The sequence below is a fragment of the Pongo pygmaeus genome, chromosome 10 (genome assembly GCF_028885625.2).
Source record: "Pongo pygmaeus isolate AG05252 chromosome 10, NHGRI_mPonPyg2-v2.0_pri, whole genome shotgun sequence".
NCBI classification, from domain to species: domain Eukaryota; kingdom Metazoa; phylum Chordata; class Mammalia; order Primates; family Hominidae; genus Pongo; species Pongo pygmaeus.
This window is the reverse complement of record NC_072383.2, coordinates 111,980,888-111,995,118: the sequence shown is the minus strand read 5'-3', so window position 1 is coordinate 111,995,118 and position 14,231 is coordinate 111,980,888. Positions and strand designations below refer to the sequence as shown.

The following is a 14,231-nucleotide window of genomic DNA, read 5'->3' as shown; positions in this document are numbered from 1 at the left end:
GCAGTCAGTTGATCCAATCTTGCTGGCCCCAGATGGAGGCTGGAAAACAGGTGACCCCAGGGCCAAATCCAGCCCTCTGGCTTGTTTGCCTGCATTTAAAAATTGGGGGATTTTACATTAAAATCTGGATTTTGGCTTCTCAAGATCTGGGCCACATTCCTGAAGGCAAAACTGGCTGGAGCAGAGAAGGGGCACCTCCTATGGGGTGCCTGCGGCCTAAATCATCACAGTCCCCTCCATTGCCTGTTGGGTGCCCCTGGCTGAGCTTCCTTCCCTCGTTTGTGTGACCTGGCTGGTCCCCACTGGCATTTGAATCCCCGGAATGTCCTTTTCTTTCTTGCCCTGCTCTGGCCGAGGAAATGCTCAGGCTTGTCCAACGTCTTCTAACTTCTGCTACCCAGGTTTCTTCCTGTTGTCTAACTTTAGTATCTCATGCTATCTGTTTCCTGTCACCTAGGCTCCTCCCCTCAGCCCAGGGGCATCGCCTGGAGGTGGGGGTAGGACTCTGGTGCAGATGCATGGCTGGGCATGGTGTTGTGTGCTATAACAGTTTCAGGATGAAACTCCATCGGGATGAAACAGCCTCCCTGCCACATTCCCTGTGAATTTCTCTCCCGGTTTGTGGGAGGATGCAGACGTGGAGGGAAGGAGATAGGAGAAGAGGTGATTGATAGAGAGTGACTCAGAGCTGAAAAGGGCCACCTGCTCGGGCCATCTGGTTCATCACAGCCCTCCATTCTCCATCCATTCTCTACGGAGCGGGGAAGCCTTGCCTTTTAGGCCAGGGCAAATCCAGGGACTTGCTTTCACAAGCGTTGTGGCATCTTTATTTATTTATTTATTTATTTTTATTTTATTTTGAGACGGAGTCTGACTGTCACCCAGACACGAGTACAGTGGCGCGATCTCAGCTCACTGCAACCTCTGCCTCCAGGGCTCAAGTGATTCTCCTGCCTCAGCCTCCCGAGTAGCTGGGATTACAAGCACCTGCCACCATGCTTGGCTAATTTTTGTATGTGTTATGTCTTCTTAAAAGAGTGATTCCCACACATCAGTTATTCACAGACCATCTTCTCAATTTTTCTCTTACTCTATACTATTACATTTGATATTTTTCTTTGTTTTTCTTGTGACAGAATCTCACTCTGTCACCCAGGCTGGAGTGCAGTGGCACGATCTCGGCTCACTGCAACCTCCAGCTCTGGGGTAAGCAATTCTCCTGCCTCAGCCTTCTGAGTAGTTGGGACTACAGGCACCCACCACCATGCCCAGCTAATTTTTATATTTTTAGTAGAGGCAGGGTTTCACCATGTTGGACAGGCTGGTCTCAAACTCTTGACCTCAGGTGATCCACCCACCTCGGCCCCCACAGAGTGCTGAGATTGTAGGCGTGAGCCACTGCGCCTGGCCACATTTGATATTTTTCTTAAATCAGCTCGTTGTATTGTCCAGGCTGGTCCTGAACTTCTGGGCTCCATTGAGTAGCTGGGACTACAGGCATGCACTACTGCACCCAGCTTCAGACTTTTTTTTTTTTAAGGCAAATTTGTTGGAAAGGAAACTGTGTCACCTGCATCAATAGGAAACTGTAGTAGAATTGCATCATTTCCAATAAATTTAAGGTAACGGCAAAAATAAACACAATAAAAGTAAACCACCGACCAGCAATGGTGGCTCACGCCTGTAATCCCAGCACTTTGGGACGCCGAGGCAGGAGGATCACTTGAGGTCAGGAGTTCAAGACCAGCCTGGATAACATGGTGAAACCCTGTCTCTATTAAAAATACAAAAAATAGCCACATATGGTGATGGGTATCTGTAATCCCAGGTACTCCGGAGGGTAAGACAGGAGAATCACTTGAACCCAGGAGGCAGAGGCTGCAGTGAGCCGAGATTGCACCACTGCACTCCAGCCTGGGCGACAGAGTGAGACTCTCTCAAAAAAGAAAAAAAAATAAAACAAGTAAACCACCTTACTTGGTCCTCCTGAGTCAAGCCCATGAGCTGGAAGCCTGTACTAGGGAGAATAGCAGGTATTTGAGATGTTCAAGTCCTATTAGCACCAAATGGAAACTTTCTCCTTGTTACAATGATAGAACTGAAGAAGGAATCCCTTTCCTGAGTCATGGTTCTGCAGCATGTAGTATCTTGACCACATGGCCTTAACACCATCTAGTGGTGGCAGGTCCACCCTGGGGAAAGACTGGTTCTGGCTAAAGCACTCTTGACCCCCGTCTGGGCTGAGCACTATCTAGAGAAAACCCCTGGACTGGCTCCCAGCCCAAGGGGGTGCTGTGACTCAAGGTGAGCCTCCCCAGCAGCAGCCTCCAGCCTCCCCCTGTCTCTAGGCGTCCCCCAAGAGCCATCTTTGTAAAGTGCTGCTTTGCATATGTTGTGGTCACTCCTCCACTCAGAGACCTCCATGGCTCCCCAGTATTTCTTGGGAAAAGTCCATGGTTGTCATTGCTCAGTGGTGTGATCTTGGCCCACTGTACCCGCTGCCTCTCAGGTTCAAACGATTCTCCTGCCTCAGTCTCCCAAATAGCTGGGATTACAGGCACGTGCCACCACACCTGGCTAATTTTGTATTTTTAGTAGAGATGAGGTTTCACCATGTTGGCCAGGCTGGTCTTCAACTCCTGACCTCAGGTGATCCGCCTGCCTCAGCCTCCCAAAGTGCTGGGATTATAGGCGTGAGCCACCGCACCCAGCCAAGGCCTCTGAGACTCTGAGCCAACTGCCTCCTACAGGCTTTTCTGTGCTATTCCTGATCTGCTTGATTCCATCTTACCCAGCTCCCCTCTTCCCACAGAGCCCTTGCACCCCTCTCTGCTTAACACAGCTCAGATCCTCAGTGTCCTCACGCCCCAGCCACCTCCTAAAATTTCTGTAGCACAGAAGTGGCAAATACATGGAAAGGACTTCCAGCCCAGGTGTCTGGATCCAAAGCCGGCACTGTAGGTAAAAACCCCATGCTGGCAAAATTATCTCAGGAGCTGGGCACAGTGACACACACCTGCAGTCCCAACTACTCAGGAAGCTGAAGTGGGAGGACGGCTTGAGCCCAGGAGTTTGAGGCTGCAGTGAGCTGTGATTGTGCCAGTGCACTTCAGCCTGGTTGACAGAACAAGACCCTGTCTTAAAAAAAAAAAAAAAAAAAAAAAAAAAATCCCCCTTGACAATCACTCATAACATATTGTGTACACAATTTTGTGTATTCAGCCCGCTCACATAGTTTGTTTTTTTTTTTTTTGAGACAAGATCTCACTCTGTTGCCCAGGCTGGAGTACAGTGATGCAATTTAGGTTCACTGCAACCGCCACCTCCCGGGACTCAAGTGATCCTCCCACTTCAGCCTCCCAAGTAGCTGGGACCACAGGTGCCCACCACCACACCCAGCTAATTTTTATTTTTATTTTTTGAGATGGAGTCTTGCTCTGTTGCCTAAGCTGGAGTGCAGTGGCGCGATCTCAGCTCACTGCAGCCTCCACCTCCTGAGTTCAAGTGATTCTCCTGCCTTAGCCTCCTGAGTAGCTGGGACTACAGGTGTGTGCCACCATCCCCGGCTAATTTTTATATTTTTAGTAGAGACGGGGTTTCGCCACCGCCAGCTTGTCTTGAACTCCAGACCTCAGGTGATCCGCCGCCTCAGCTTCCCCAAGTGCTGAGATTACAGGTGTGAGCCACTGCGCCCGGCCTAATTTTTGTATTTTTTGTAGAGATGGGGTCGCACCATGTTGCCCAGGCTGGTTTCAAACTCCTGGGCTCAAGCGATCTGCACACCGTGGCCTCCCAAAGTGCTGGGATTATAGGCATGAGTCACCGCACTCGGCCTCCTCACATAATTCTTAAGCCCACTGACATTTGGGAGCCATGAGCTAGACTAAAAAAATAACAAAAGAAGGGTCTTGATGCAGGTATATGAAGATTTGAACCATTCATTGTCTTTAAGACCAGTACCGACTCCGAGTGGTGAAAAGGGTGATGTGTGGAGAATTCTAGAGTGTTCTCACCTTAGGGTGTCTCCCTTTGGTGTTTAATATGAAGCCTCTGCAACCTTCATATTTGTTAATGTATTGGATGATAGAGTGGACTTATTTGGGTACCTCTCAGTGAACAGGCTGGGTTTGACTGTCAGGTTCATCTCATGGAGCAATGCCATCTACTGGTAATGCCTGGCTGGAGGAAGCTGCCTGGAAATGCAGTTGGATGGAAGTATTGTGCTTGATTAGTGATGTCTGCCATGAAGGTGGAAGAGGGTGATGGTGTTAGTGGTTATAGCCATTCCTATCCTAGTTCCACAGCAACAGGCTGGAGAGAGTCTTTTTTGTGTGTCTCTCTTTTTCTTTCAAATGTGACCAACTTGAGGGCAGGGGCTGCATTTTTAATTTTTCTGTCCCCATGAAGTGTCTAGGACAGGGCTGGGCAGATAGGAAGTGTCTACCTGACATCCAAACAGTCCATTGTAAGTGGGTGTTGAGGCGCTGGGAAGGTACCAGCTCCCTTTCTCTCCCTTTGCAGATGGTGTCTATGAGATAGGCGGCCTCGTTCCTATCTGGGTCGTGGTGGTGATCGCAGGCACAGCCTTGGCTTCAGTGACCTTTTTTGCCACATCTGACAGCCAGCCCCCCAGGCTTCACTGGGTAAGAAGCCCGGGCTTTCCGAGGTTGGGGGAGAGGGATGCTGAGGTCTCCCACGCAGGTGTCCTGTCTGCATCTCTGAGGCACTTTGACCAGTTTGATCAGGAGTCACACAAAGACAGGTAACTGAACTTTAAAGCTGCTTTTGAGAGTTTTTGTATCTGCACAGGGTTTTTTTTTTTTTTTTTGGTAATAGCTTAATTTTGTTGAGATGTAATTCACATATCATACAATTTACCCATTTAAAGCATACAATTTAATGTTTTTTATTATAGTTACAGAGTTGTGTAATCATCACAATCAATTTTAGAGAATTTCATCACCCCAAAAAGAGACCTCATGCCCATAAGTCACTCTCCATTTCCCCACCCCCGACACAGCCCCTGGCAACCACGACTCTACTCTCTGTCTCTGTGGGTTTGCCTATCATGGACATTTTATATAAATAGAATCCTACAATATGTGATTTCCTTTTTTTTGAGACAGGGTCTCCCTCTGCTGTCCAGGCTAGAGTGCAGTGGTACAATCATAGCTCACTACAGCCTCGACCTCCTGGGCTGAAGCCATCCTCCCACCTCAGCCACCGAAGTAGATGGAAATACAGGCACAAGCCACCACACCCAGCTAATTTTTGTATGTTTTTTGTAAAGATGAGGTCTCACTATGTGGCCGAGACTACTCTCAAACTCCTGGCCTCAACCAATCCTCCTGCCTCGGCTTCCCAAAGTGCCAGGATTACAGGCGTGAGGCACTGCGCCCAGCCTTGGGTTTCTAAAGACACTCCAGGGATAGAATGGGATGGCCTTTGTGGGTGTCTTTTTCCATTTTCCCTAGTCTAGGCACTCTAAGGAATATTTAGGGGTTTGTCCAGAGACTTTTTCCTTAAAAGTTTACTTAATATTAAATTAGCTGGGCCTGGTGGTGGGCGCCTGTGATCTCAGCTACTCGGGAGGCTGAGGCAGGAGAATTGCTTGAACCCGGGAGGCAGAGGTTGCAGTGAGATGAGATCGCATCATGGCACTTCAGCCTGGGTGACAGAGACTCCGTTTCAAAAAAAAAAAAGTTTACTTAATATTTTTATTTTGGCTGGGCGTGGTGGCTCATGCCTATAATCCCAACACTTTGGGAGGCCGAGACGGGTAGATCACCTGAGGTCAGGAGTTTGAGACTAGTCTGGCCAACATGTCGAAACCCTGTCTCCACTAAAAATACAAAAATTAGCCGGGCGTGGTGGTGGGCACCTGTAATCCCAGCTACTTGGGTGGCTGAGGCAGGAGAATCGCTTGAACCCAGGAGGCGGAGCTTGCAGTGTGCTGAGATCGTGCCACTGCACTCCAGCCTGGGTGACAGAGTGAGACATTGTCCTAAAAAAAAAGTTTACTTAAAATTTTCATTTTTTAGTACTTAATGATTTTTTAAAATTTTAGTTTTTACTTTTGGAAACTCTCAATAAATGTACCGACCGAAGGGTGTTGAATTTTCAGCAAATGGATCATTTAGGGAAGTCGCCTTTTACTACTTAGGGAAAATTGTCTTTCACTATTTTTTCAAGTACCGATGTGTGCCACAACATGGATGACCCTTGAAAACATGATGCTGAGTGAGGAAAGACTGTAGCAGAGGACACACACTGTGGGATTCCATTGATGTGAAATGTCCACGAGGCACATTCAGAGAGACAGAGAGCAGAGGAGTGGTTGAGTTGGGCTGGTGGGGTGGGGCTAGGGAGTGACTGCTAATGAGTACAGGGATACTTATTGGGATGATGGGTGGTATTTGGTTCATAGACTGGAAATCTGATGAAAGTGATAAGGAACCCTTTCCAGACAAAATAATAATTTTTTTTAGTATATGAAAGGGAGGTTTTTTTGTTTTTCTTTTTTTGAGACAGAGTCTCACTCAGTCGCCCAGGCTAGAGTACACTGGCATGATCTAGGCTCACTGCAACTTCTGCCTCCCGGGTTCAAGCGATTCTCCCACCTCAGCCTCTCGAGTAGCTGGGATTACAGGTGTGCAACACCAGCCCGACTAATTTTTGTATTTTTAGTAGAGACAAGGTTTCACCGTGTTGGCCAGGTTGGTCTCGAACTCCTGACCTCGGGTGATCTGCCCGCCTCAGCCTCCCAAAGTGCTGCGATTACAGGCGTGAGCCACCATGCCCAGCCTGAAAGGGAGTTTATTAAGGAAAAAAGAAAATAATATTGATCTCATGTTTTATTGAGCACTAACTATGCACAGGCACCAATGCGTATAGTAACGTGTTTTATACTCATGATAAGCTCATGAGGTAGATACTGTTATCATCCCGTTTCACAGGTGAGGAACTGAGGCTGTGTCCCTGTTGGGGCTGGCCTTGGTCCCACAGCAAACCATTCCCTCCACAGCTCTTCGCTTTCCTGGGCTTTCTGACCAGCGCCCTGTGGATCAACGCGGCCGCCACAGAGGTGGTGAACATCTTGCGGTCCCTGGGCGTGGTCTTCCGGCTGAGCAACACTGTGCTGGGGCTCACGCTGCTGGCCTGGGGGAACAGCATTGGAGGTGACTCAGGGCCGGGTGGGGTTGAGTGGGGGTGAGGGCAGCCACATCTTAGCTCTTTCCTCCCCCAGCCAGAGTCGCATCTGGGCAGGAGTGTCCAGGGTGTCTGTCCTCTGCACCTGTGCAGTGTCCCCTGTCACTGTGGAGTGGCCAGCATTGGGATGAGATGGCCCTGACTGCAGTTGGACCAAGAAACTATAGAGGCCCCTGCCGCTTCCCCACCCTCTGATGCGGGGATGCTCAGTGGCTCCCAGAGTTCAGGCAGGACATTGAGCCCATTGCAGCCGGCCATGCTTGATGTATACACAGGTGTGTGACATGCAGGCATTCACACTTACATACATACACCATTCCCTAGCTGTAGCAGCCAGGTGTGGTTGGCCAGGTTATGCACTGCTCCAGAGCATCCAGACAAGAGGATGAGGGAGCTGAAATCTAGCCCCTCCTCCCACTAACCTTTTTGAGCACCTTACCTTTTTGAGCCCAAAAAGGCCCACTTACCTTTTTGAGCACCTTCTTCTTATTCACGTGGAGGTGTTGTGCATGTTAACAGCAGATGAGACTTTGAAAAATTGGTAGCCATGGTTTGTTTTTTTTTTTTTAAAGATGGAGGCTTGCTCTGTCGCCCAGGCTGGAGTGCAATGGTGTGATCTTGGCTCACTGCAACCTCTGCCTCCCAGGTTCAAGCAATTCTCCTGCCTCAGCCTCCCGAGTAGCTGGGATTACAGGCGCCCACCACCACGCCTGGCTAATTTTTGTATTTTTAGTAGAGACAGGGTTTCATCATGTTGGCCAGGCTGGTCTCGAACTCCTGACTTCAGGTGATCCATCTATTTTGGCCTCTCAAAGTGCTGGGATTACAGGTGTGAGCCACTGTGCCCAGCTGGTAGCTGCGTTTTTCACACCTGCAAAGTTGTTCCTGGTGTGAAAGAGTGGGGTAAAGGAATTTAGGAGGGAAGTGTGTCTTCCCAGATGCTGTGCCGCCTCACACAGCACCCCACCAGCTAGTGCCCAGGCACACATGGGCATCCATCTGTGTTTGTTGCCTGAATGACCGTGGTTGAGAATGAAGGCGTGGATGACCGGGGAGGGTGGGGGAAGCGACTCACCACTGCAGGCCCCTCTTGTTCCTGCGCAGATGCCTTCTCAGATTTCACGCTGGCCCGCCAGGGCTACCCGCGGATGGCGTTCTCTGCCTGCTTTGGCGGCATCATCTTCAGTATCCTTTGTGGTCTGTTCTTGGCCTTGGCACTGGTGTCACAGCCATGGGTGGGGGGTGCTCCGTGCCCCACCCTGGGGATTGGGTCTCGGTGTAACACCTGGGGCAGGTAATGTGGCTGCCTAAGCCTCAGGCTCCAAGGCTTTAAAATAGGGATTTGGGGAGTGCTAACCTCCGAGGGGTGTTGTAAGGATCCAGTGAGGTGAATGAAATTCTTGGCCCCTGGTAAGGGCTTAGCAGACAGCAGCTATTATTGTTAGGACAGTGAGTGTTGTGATAAGCAGGTGCCCACAGGATGACCTTATGTGTCCTATGGAAGACCCTCTCTCTCTTGCTCATAGCGACATGTCATGGTCTATGTTAGGGGTTGGCAGACTTTTTCTAAAAGGGCCAGAGAATTCTTTTTTTCTTTTTTTTTTTTGGTGGGGGTACGGAGTCTGGCTTGGTTGCCCAGGCTGGAGTGCGGTGGCGTGATCTTGGCTCATTGCAATTTCTGCCTCCCGGGTTCAAGCAATTCTGCCTCAGCCTCCTCAGCCTCCTGAGTAGCTGGGACTACAGGCGCCCCCACCACGCCCAGCTAATTTTTGTATTTTTAGTAGAGACAGGGTTTCACTATGTTGGCCAGGCTGTTCTCAAACTCCTGACCTCAAGTGATCTGCCAGCCTCAGCCTCCAAGTGCTGGGATTACAGGCATGAGCCACCACACCTGGCCCAAAGAATAAATATTTTAGACTTTGGGGGCCATGCAGGTGGTTTTGCAGCTACTCAACTCTGCTGCTATAGTGCAGAAACAGGCACAGACAATGCATAAGTGAATGGCCATGGCTCTGTTCCAATAAAACTTTATTTATAAAAGCAGTTAGTGGGCCAAATTTGGCCGGAGGGCTGATGTTTGCCAACTTTTGGTCTATATAGAAAAGACGGATATAGCCAGCCTGGGGCTATGAAGAGAAAGAGCTTTGAAACCAGATGGTTGTGGGTTCCAGACAGTGCCCGGCACACGGCAGGCATTCGGCCAGTAGTGGATATTGTTGGCTGCTAAAGAAACAAAGTGCCTGAAGGGCTGCTCTCCAGGCTCCACGATGACAGAGCCTCACTAGGGGCTGCGGTGTGAGCAGGTGACTGGCAAAACAGGCTAACTGCGGAGAACGTGATGCCTGCCCTTTTAACTCCCAGGCTGAGCAGGGCCCTTGGTAGCCCTTTTGCGCCCACTGAGGCCTACTCCTGGCTTTCGGGCTGTGGCCTCGCCTGACCTCCCAGGTTGGCTGGGAAGGAGGGAGCCCTGAACGAACGACCCCTAGAGATGGTCTCGGCCCACACACCATCACCAGTTCCCTCTAGGGACTGGGGGCAGTCCCTTCATCTCTCCTGGCCTCGGTTTCCCCACCTATTGAGTGCTTACATGCGCCAAGCATTCCTGGCACCCTAAGGTGTTCGATCCTTAGAGACTGACTGCAACACTTACTCAACACCCATCTTCTTAAAGGCCTAAACAGATAGGGTCTCCTCAGATAGGGTGTTTGGGGGAGTTGGGCATAGATCGTAAAGAAAGCCAAGTAAATTCATTTTTTTGTAAGTCTGTGCACGGTGGTTCATACCTGTAACCCCAGCACTTTGGGAGCCTGAGGCACGAGCATCACTTGAGCCCAGGGATTTGAGATTTGTCTGGGCAACATAGCAAGACCCCGTCTCTACAAAAAAATTAAAAAATTAGCCAGGTGTGGTGGCGTACGCCTGTGATCCCAGCTACTTGGGAGGTTGAGGTGGGAGAATCACTAAGCCTAGGAGGTCAAGGCTGCAGTGAGCCGTGTTCACACCACTGCACTTCTCTACCTCCAACCCCCACCAAATTTTTTTTTGAGACGGGTCTCACTCTGTTGCCGAGGCTGGTCTCAAACTCCTGGCCTCTAGTGATCCTCCTGCCTCGGCCTCCCAAAGTGCTGGGATTACAGGCATGAGCCACTGCGCCTGGCCCAAGTTCATTCTTGCAGTGGCATCCCAAGCCCTGGGGATGAACACAGTAGGAGGAACGGGCTATGTGATTGGGTTATGTGCAGGCCATTCCAGCAAAGCTTCCTGAGCTGGGCTGCAGACATCCTCGTGGGCGTAGGGCTGGGCTGCCTGCTCCAGATCTCCCGGAGCCACACAGAGGTGAAGGTGAGTATTCCTTGTAAGTTTACAAGTGTATATAACCAAGATGTAGCTTGACGGGGAAGGGGCAGGAAGGCCCTGGCTTTGGATCTGGGTCCCATCACTTAAGTCCCTGGCTGTATGACTTTGAGTGAGCTAGGACATCTTGGCCGGGTGTGGTAGCTCATGCCTGTAATCCCAGCACTTTGGGAGACTGAGGCGGAGGATCACTTGAGGTCAGGAGTTTGAGACCAGCCTGGCCAACATGGTGAACCCCATCTCTACTAAAAATACAAAAATTAGCCAGGTGTGGTGGTGCACACCTGTAATCTCAGCTACTTGGGAGGCTGAGGCAGGGGAATCACTTGAACCCAGGAGGTGGAGGTCACAGTGAGCCGAGATCGTGCCACTGCACTCCAGCCTGGGCGACAGAATGAGACTTCATCTCAGAAAAAAAGAAAAAAAAAAATGGAGTTAGGGCATCTCTGGGCCTCAATTTCCTCCCCTATAAAATGAGATTGATGACACCAGCTGAGTTTCCTGGATAAGCACGCAGGTGGAAGGGCCGGGCTGAGCACCATATCCCAGCACTGCCCACAGGGGAGGTGACAGAGATGTGTGGGTGATTTGGGTGGGTAGCATGTGGCCAGATATTCCAGGTCCTCTAGAGAAGAAATCAAGATTCCTAGGTGAATTTTTTTCTATTCGAAAATCTGCCTCGCATGCAAACAAAACCCTGTGCATGCGAGGCAGATGGGACCCCTGAGCCGCTGGCAGTCCCATCCCTGCATCTCTATTCTGGAGGACTTGAGTCCAGAGACTCAGCAAGGAAGACGTAGGCTGGGGAGGAAGAGATGGCCTGGGGGTTGGTTTTAAGCCTCACTTTGAGTGTTATGAAGCTGAATAAAGTCACCCGTTTCTCCCAGAGGCACAAGGCACTGAGTTGTTGAATAGGCTCTCGGCAGAGCCTGTTAGCCGGGGGCAGGGCGGTTCTTTCACACTGGCCATGCCCACAAGCAAACGGCTACTTAGGGCTTGAAATTTTCTTTTCTGAAAGGTAAACACCCTCTGCAAACTTTGTTAACCCTCTTTATGGGTTTAATAGGTTCCCTTTCATGATAGATTCTAGGGCAGTTCCAGGTAATGAGGCTTTAGGGTTGGCTCCTCAGGGGACCTATTTCCTCTTTTCTCCCGTGAGTGTATGTGTGTGTGTCTGTCCACTGCCTTTGTGCTGAGTTTAGGAAATGTGTGTGTCCACCGCCTTTGTGCTGAGCTTAGGAAGTGTGTGTGTGTGTGTGTCTGTGTGTCTCCACCGCCTTTGTGCTGAGTTTAGGAAATGTGTGTGTCCACCGCCTTTGTTGCTGAGTTTAGGAAGTGTGTGTGTGTGTGTGTGTGTCTCCACAGCCTTTGTGCTGAGTTTAGGAAATGTGTGTGTGTGTCTCCACCGCCTTTGTGCTGAGTTTAGGAAGTGTGTGTGTGTGTGTGTGTGTGTGTGTCTCCACTGCCTTTGTGCTGAGTTTAGGAAATATGTGTGTCCACCGCCTTTGTTGCTGAGTTTAGGAAGTGTGTGTGTGTGTGTGTGTCTCCACAGCCTCTGTGCTGAGTTTAGGAAATGTGTGTGTGTGTCTCCACCGCCTTTGTGCTGAGTTTAGGAAGTGTGTGTGTGTGTGTGTGTCTCCACTGCCTTTGTGCTGAGTTTAGGAAATATGTGTGTCCACCGCCTTTGTGCTGAGTTCAGGAAGTGTGTGTGTGTGTGTGTGTCTCCACCGCCTTTGTGCTGAGTTTAGGAAATGTGTGTGTGTGTGTGTCCACCGCCTTTGTGCTGAGTTTAGGAAGTGTGTGTGTGTGTGTGTGTGTCCACCGCCTTTGTGCTGAGTTTAGGAAGTGTGTGTGTGTGTCTACCGCCTTTGTGCTGAGTTTAGGAAGTGTGTGTGTATGTGTGTCTACCGCGTTTGTGCTGAGTTTAGGAAGTGTGTGTGTGTGTCTACCACCTTTGTGCTGAGTTTAGGAAATGTGTGTGTGTGTGTCTGTGCGCGCGCGTGTCCACGGCCTTTGTGCTGAGTTTAGGAAATGCTCCTGCCGTTAAATGGCATGAGACATCAACATGGAAGGATGTCTATGGTGTACCGCTGGTTGAAAACCACAAGTCGCTTTGAAACACTTACCTATTATACGGTCCCATCTCTGTTTTCAGAATTGATTTACATGTCTAGAGGTGTGTGTGTCCACAGGTGTGTGTAATATGGCACCCCATGGGGCAGGAGGATAGGCATTGGTTAAGAGCTTGCACTTAGATTTGGGCTCTGTCACTTACTCTGTCAGTTTCTTCATCTGTGGGTTGGAGATGAGAAGGATGCAGGTGGCTGGGAAGATGAAACGCCATGGTGCCTAGAAACACCCCACACAGTACCTCATGTCGTCTTCACTGCGTGTTGGATGCCTGCTAAATGTGGAAGGAAGAGAAGTGGGGAGGGGACATTTCAATCCCTTTTACTCTTCTGTACTGCTTGAAAATATGTCAGCAACCATGTGTGATATGTATACCATAGATAGTGTTAGTTCCCTAGTGCTGCCATAAATGACCACAAACCAGGGGGCTGACAACAGCAGAAATTGAGTCTTTCCCAGTTTTGGAGGCCAAAAGTCTGCAATCAGGGTGTCAGCTGGGCAGTGCCACCTCCAAGCTCCAGGGGAGGATCCTTCCTCGCCTCTTCCAGCTGCTGGTGGCTCCTGATGTTCCTTGCCCAGTGGGCCCATCGCTGCAGTCTCTGCCTCTGTGTTCCCATGGCCATCTCTCTCTTCTTATGGAGACATGAGTCATTGGATTTAGGGGCCACCCTAAGTCCAAGATGATTGTATCTTGAAACCCTTAGCTTATTATATTGCAAAGACCCTATTTCAAGTAAGGCCACATGCTGAGCTTTGGATGGGCGTGAATTTGTTGGGGGTGGGGCACTGCTTATCTACTACACATATAAAAACCTGCAGCTGAAATCTGCAGGCTCCTCCCCAGTTCTAGAGAACGGGAATGCTGTCAGCTCCTCCCCCTATCTTGTGCCTGACACTTTGGCTCTCGCTCGTTCATTTCTGCCGCCACTCCTTTATCATTCATCCATCCCCTCCTTCACCCAGAAGGCGGCATCCTCCAAAGTTCAGAGTCAGGCAGAGGTGCCAGGCCCAGTGCTGCTGAGCACCTTGGACAAGTCAGTCAAGTCTGAGAGTCTTGGTTTCCTCATCTGTAGAATGGAGTCCATCGTAGTACCCACCATACAAGACTATTGTTAGATCAAAGACGACAGTGCCTGTTAGGCCCTTCGCACAACGGCTGGCATAGAGCAGGCACTCAGTAGATACCTATAGCTGCCATTTCTTCAAAAACCTTATGGGCTGGGTGTGGTGGCTCACATATGTAATCCCAGCACTTTGGGAGGCCACGGTGGGCGGATCACTTGAGGTCAGGAGTTCGAGAACAGTCTGGCCAACATGGTGAAACCCCATCTCTACTAAAAATACAAAAAATTAGCCAGACGTGGTGGCAGACACCTGTAATCCCAGCTACTCGGGAGGCTGAGGCAGGAGAATCACTTGAACCTGGGAGGTAGAGGTTGCTGTGAGCTGAGATTGCGCCATTGCACTCCAGCCTGGGTGACAAGAGTGAGACTCCATGTCAGAAAAAAAAAAAAAGCCTTATAAAGATTTTTTCCATA

At 50.0% G+C, this 14,231-nt stretch overlaps 1 protein-coding gene across 3 annotated transcripts in view; it reads left to right on the top strand.

Moving 5' to 3' along the window:
• SLC8B1 (solute carrier family 8 member B1) overlaps positions 1 to 14,231 on the top strand; it is a 37,672-nt gene that overhangs the window by 20,710 nt on the left and 2,731 nt on the right. For all 3 annotated transcript variants that reach the window (XM_054443781.2, XM_054443780.2, XM_054443779.2), the window contains 4 exons: positions 4,522 to 4,643; positions 7,025 to 7,178; positions 8,314 to 8,394; positions 10,487 to 10,551. In XM_054443781.2, coding sequence (XP_054299756.1) covers positions 4,522 to 4,643; positions 7,025 to 7,178; positions 8,314 to 8,394; positions 10,487 to 10,551 — 422 coding nt within the window. The remainder of the gene's footprint in view (positions 1 to 4,521; positions 4,644 to 7,024; positions 7,179 to 8,313; positions 8,395 to 10,486; positions 10,552 to 14,231) is intronic.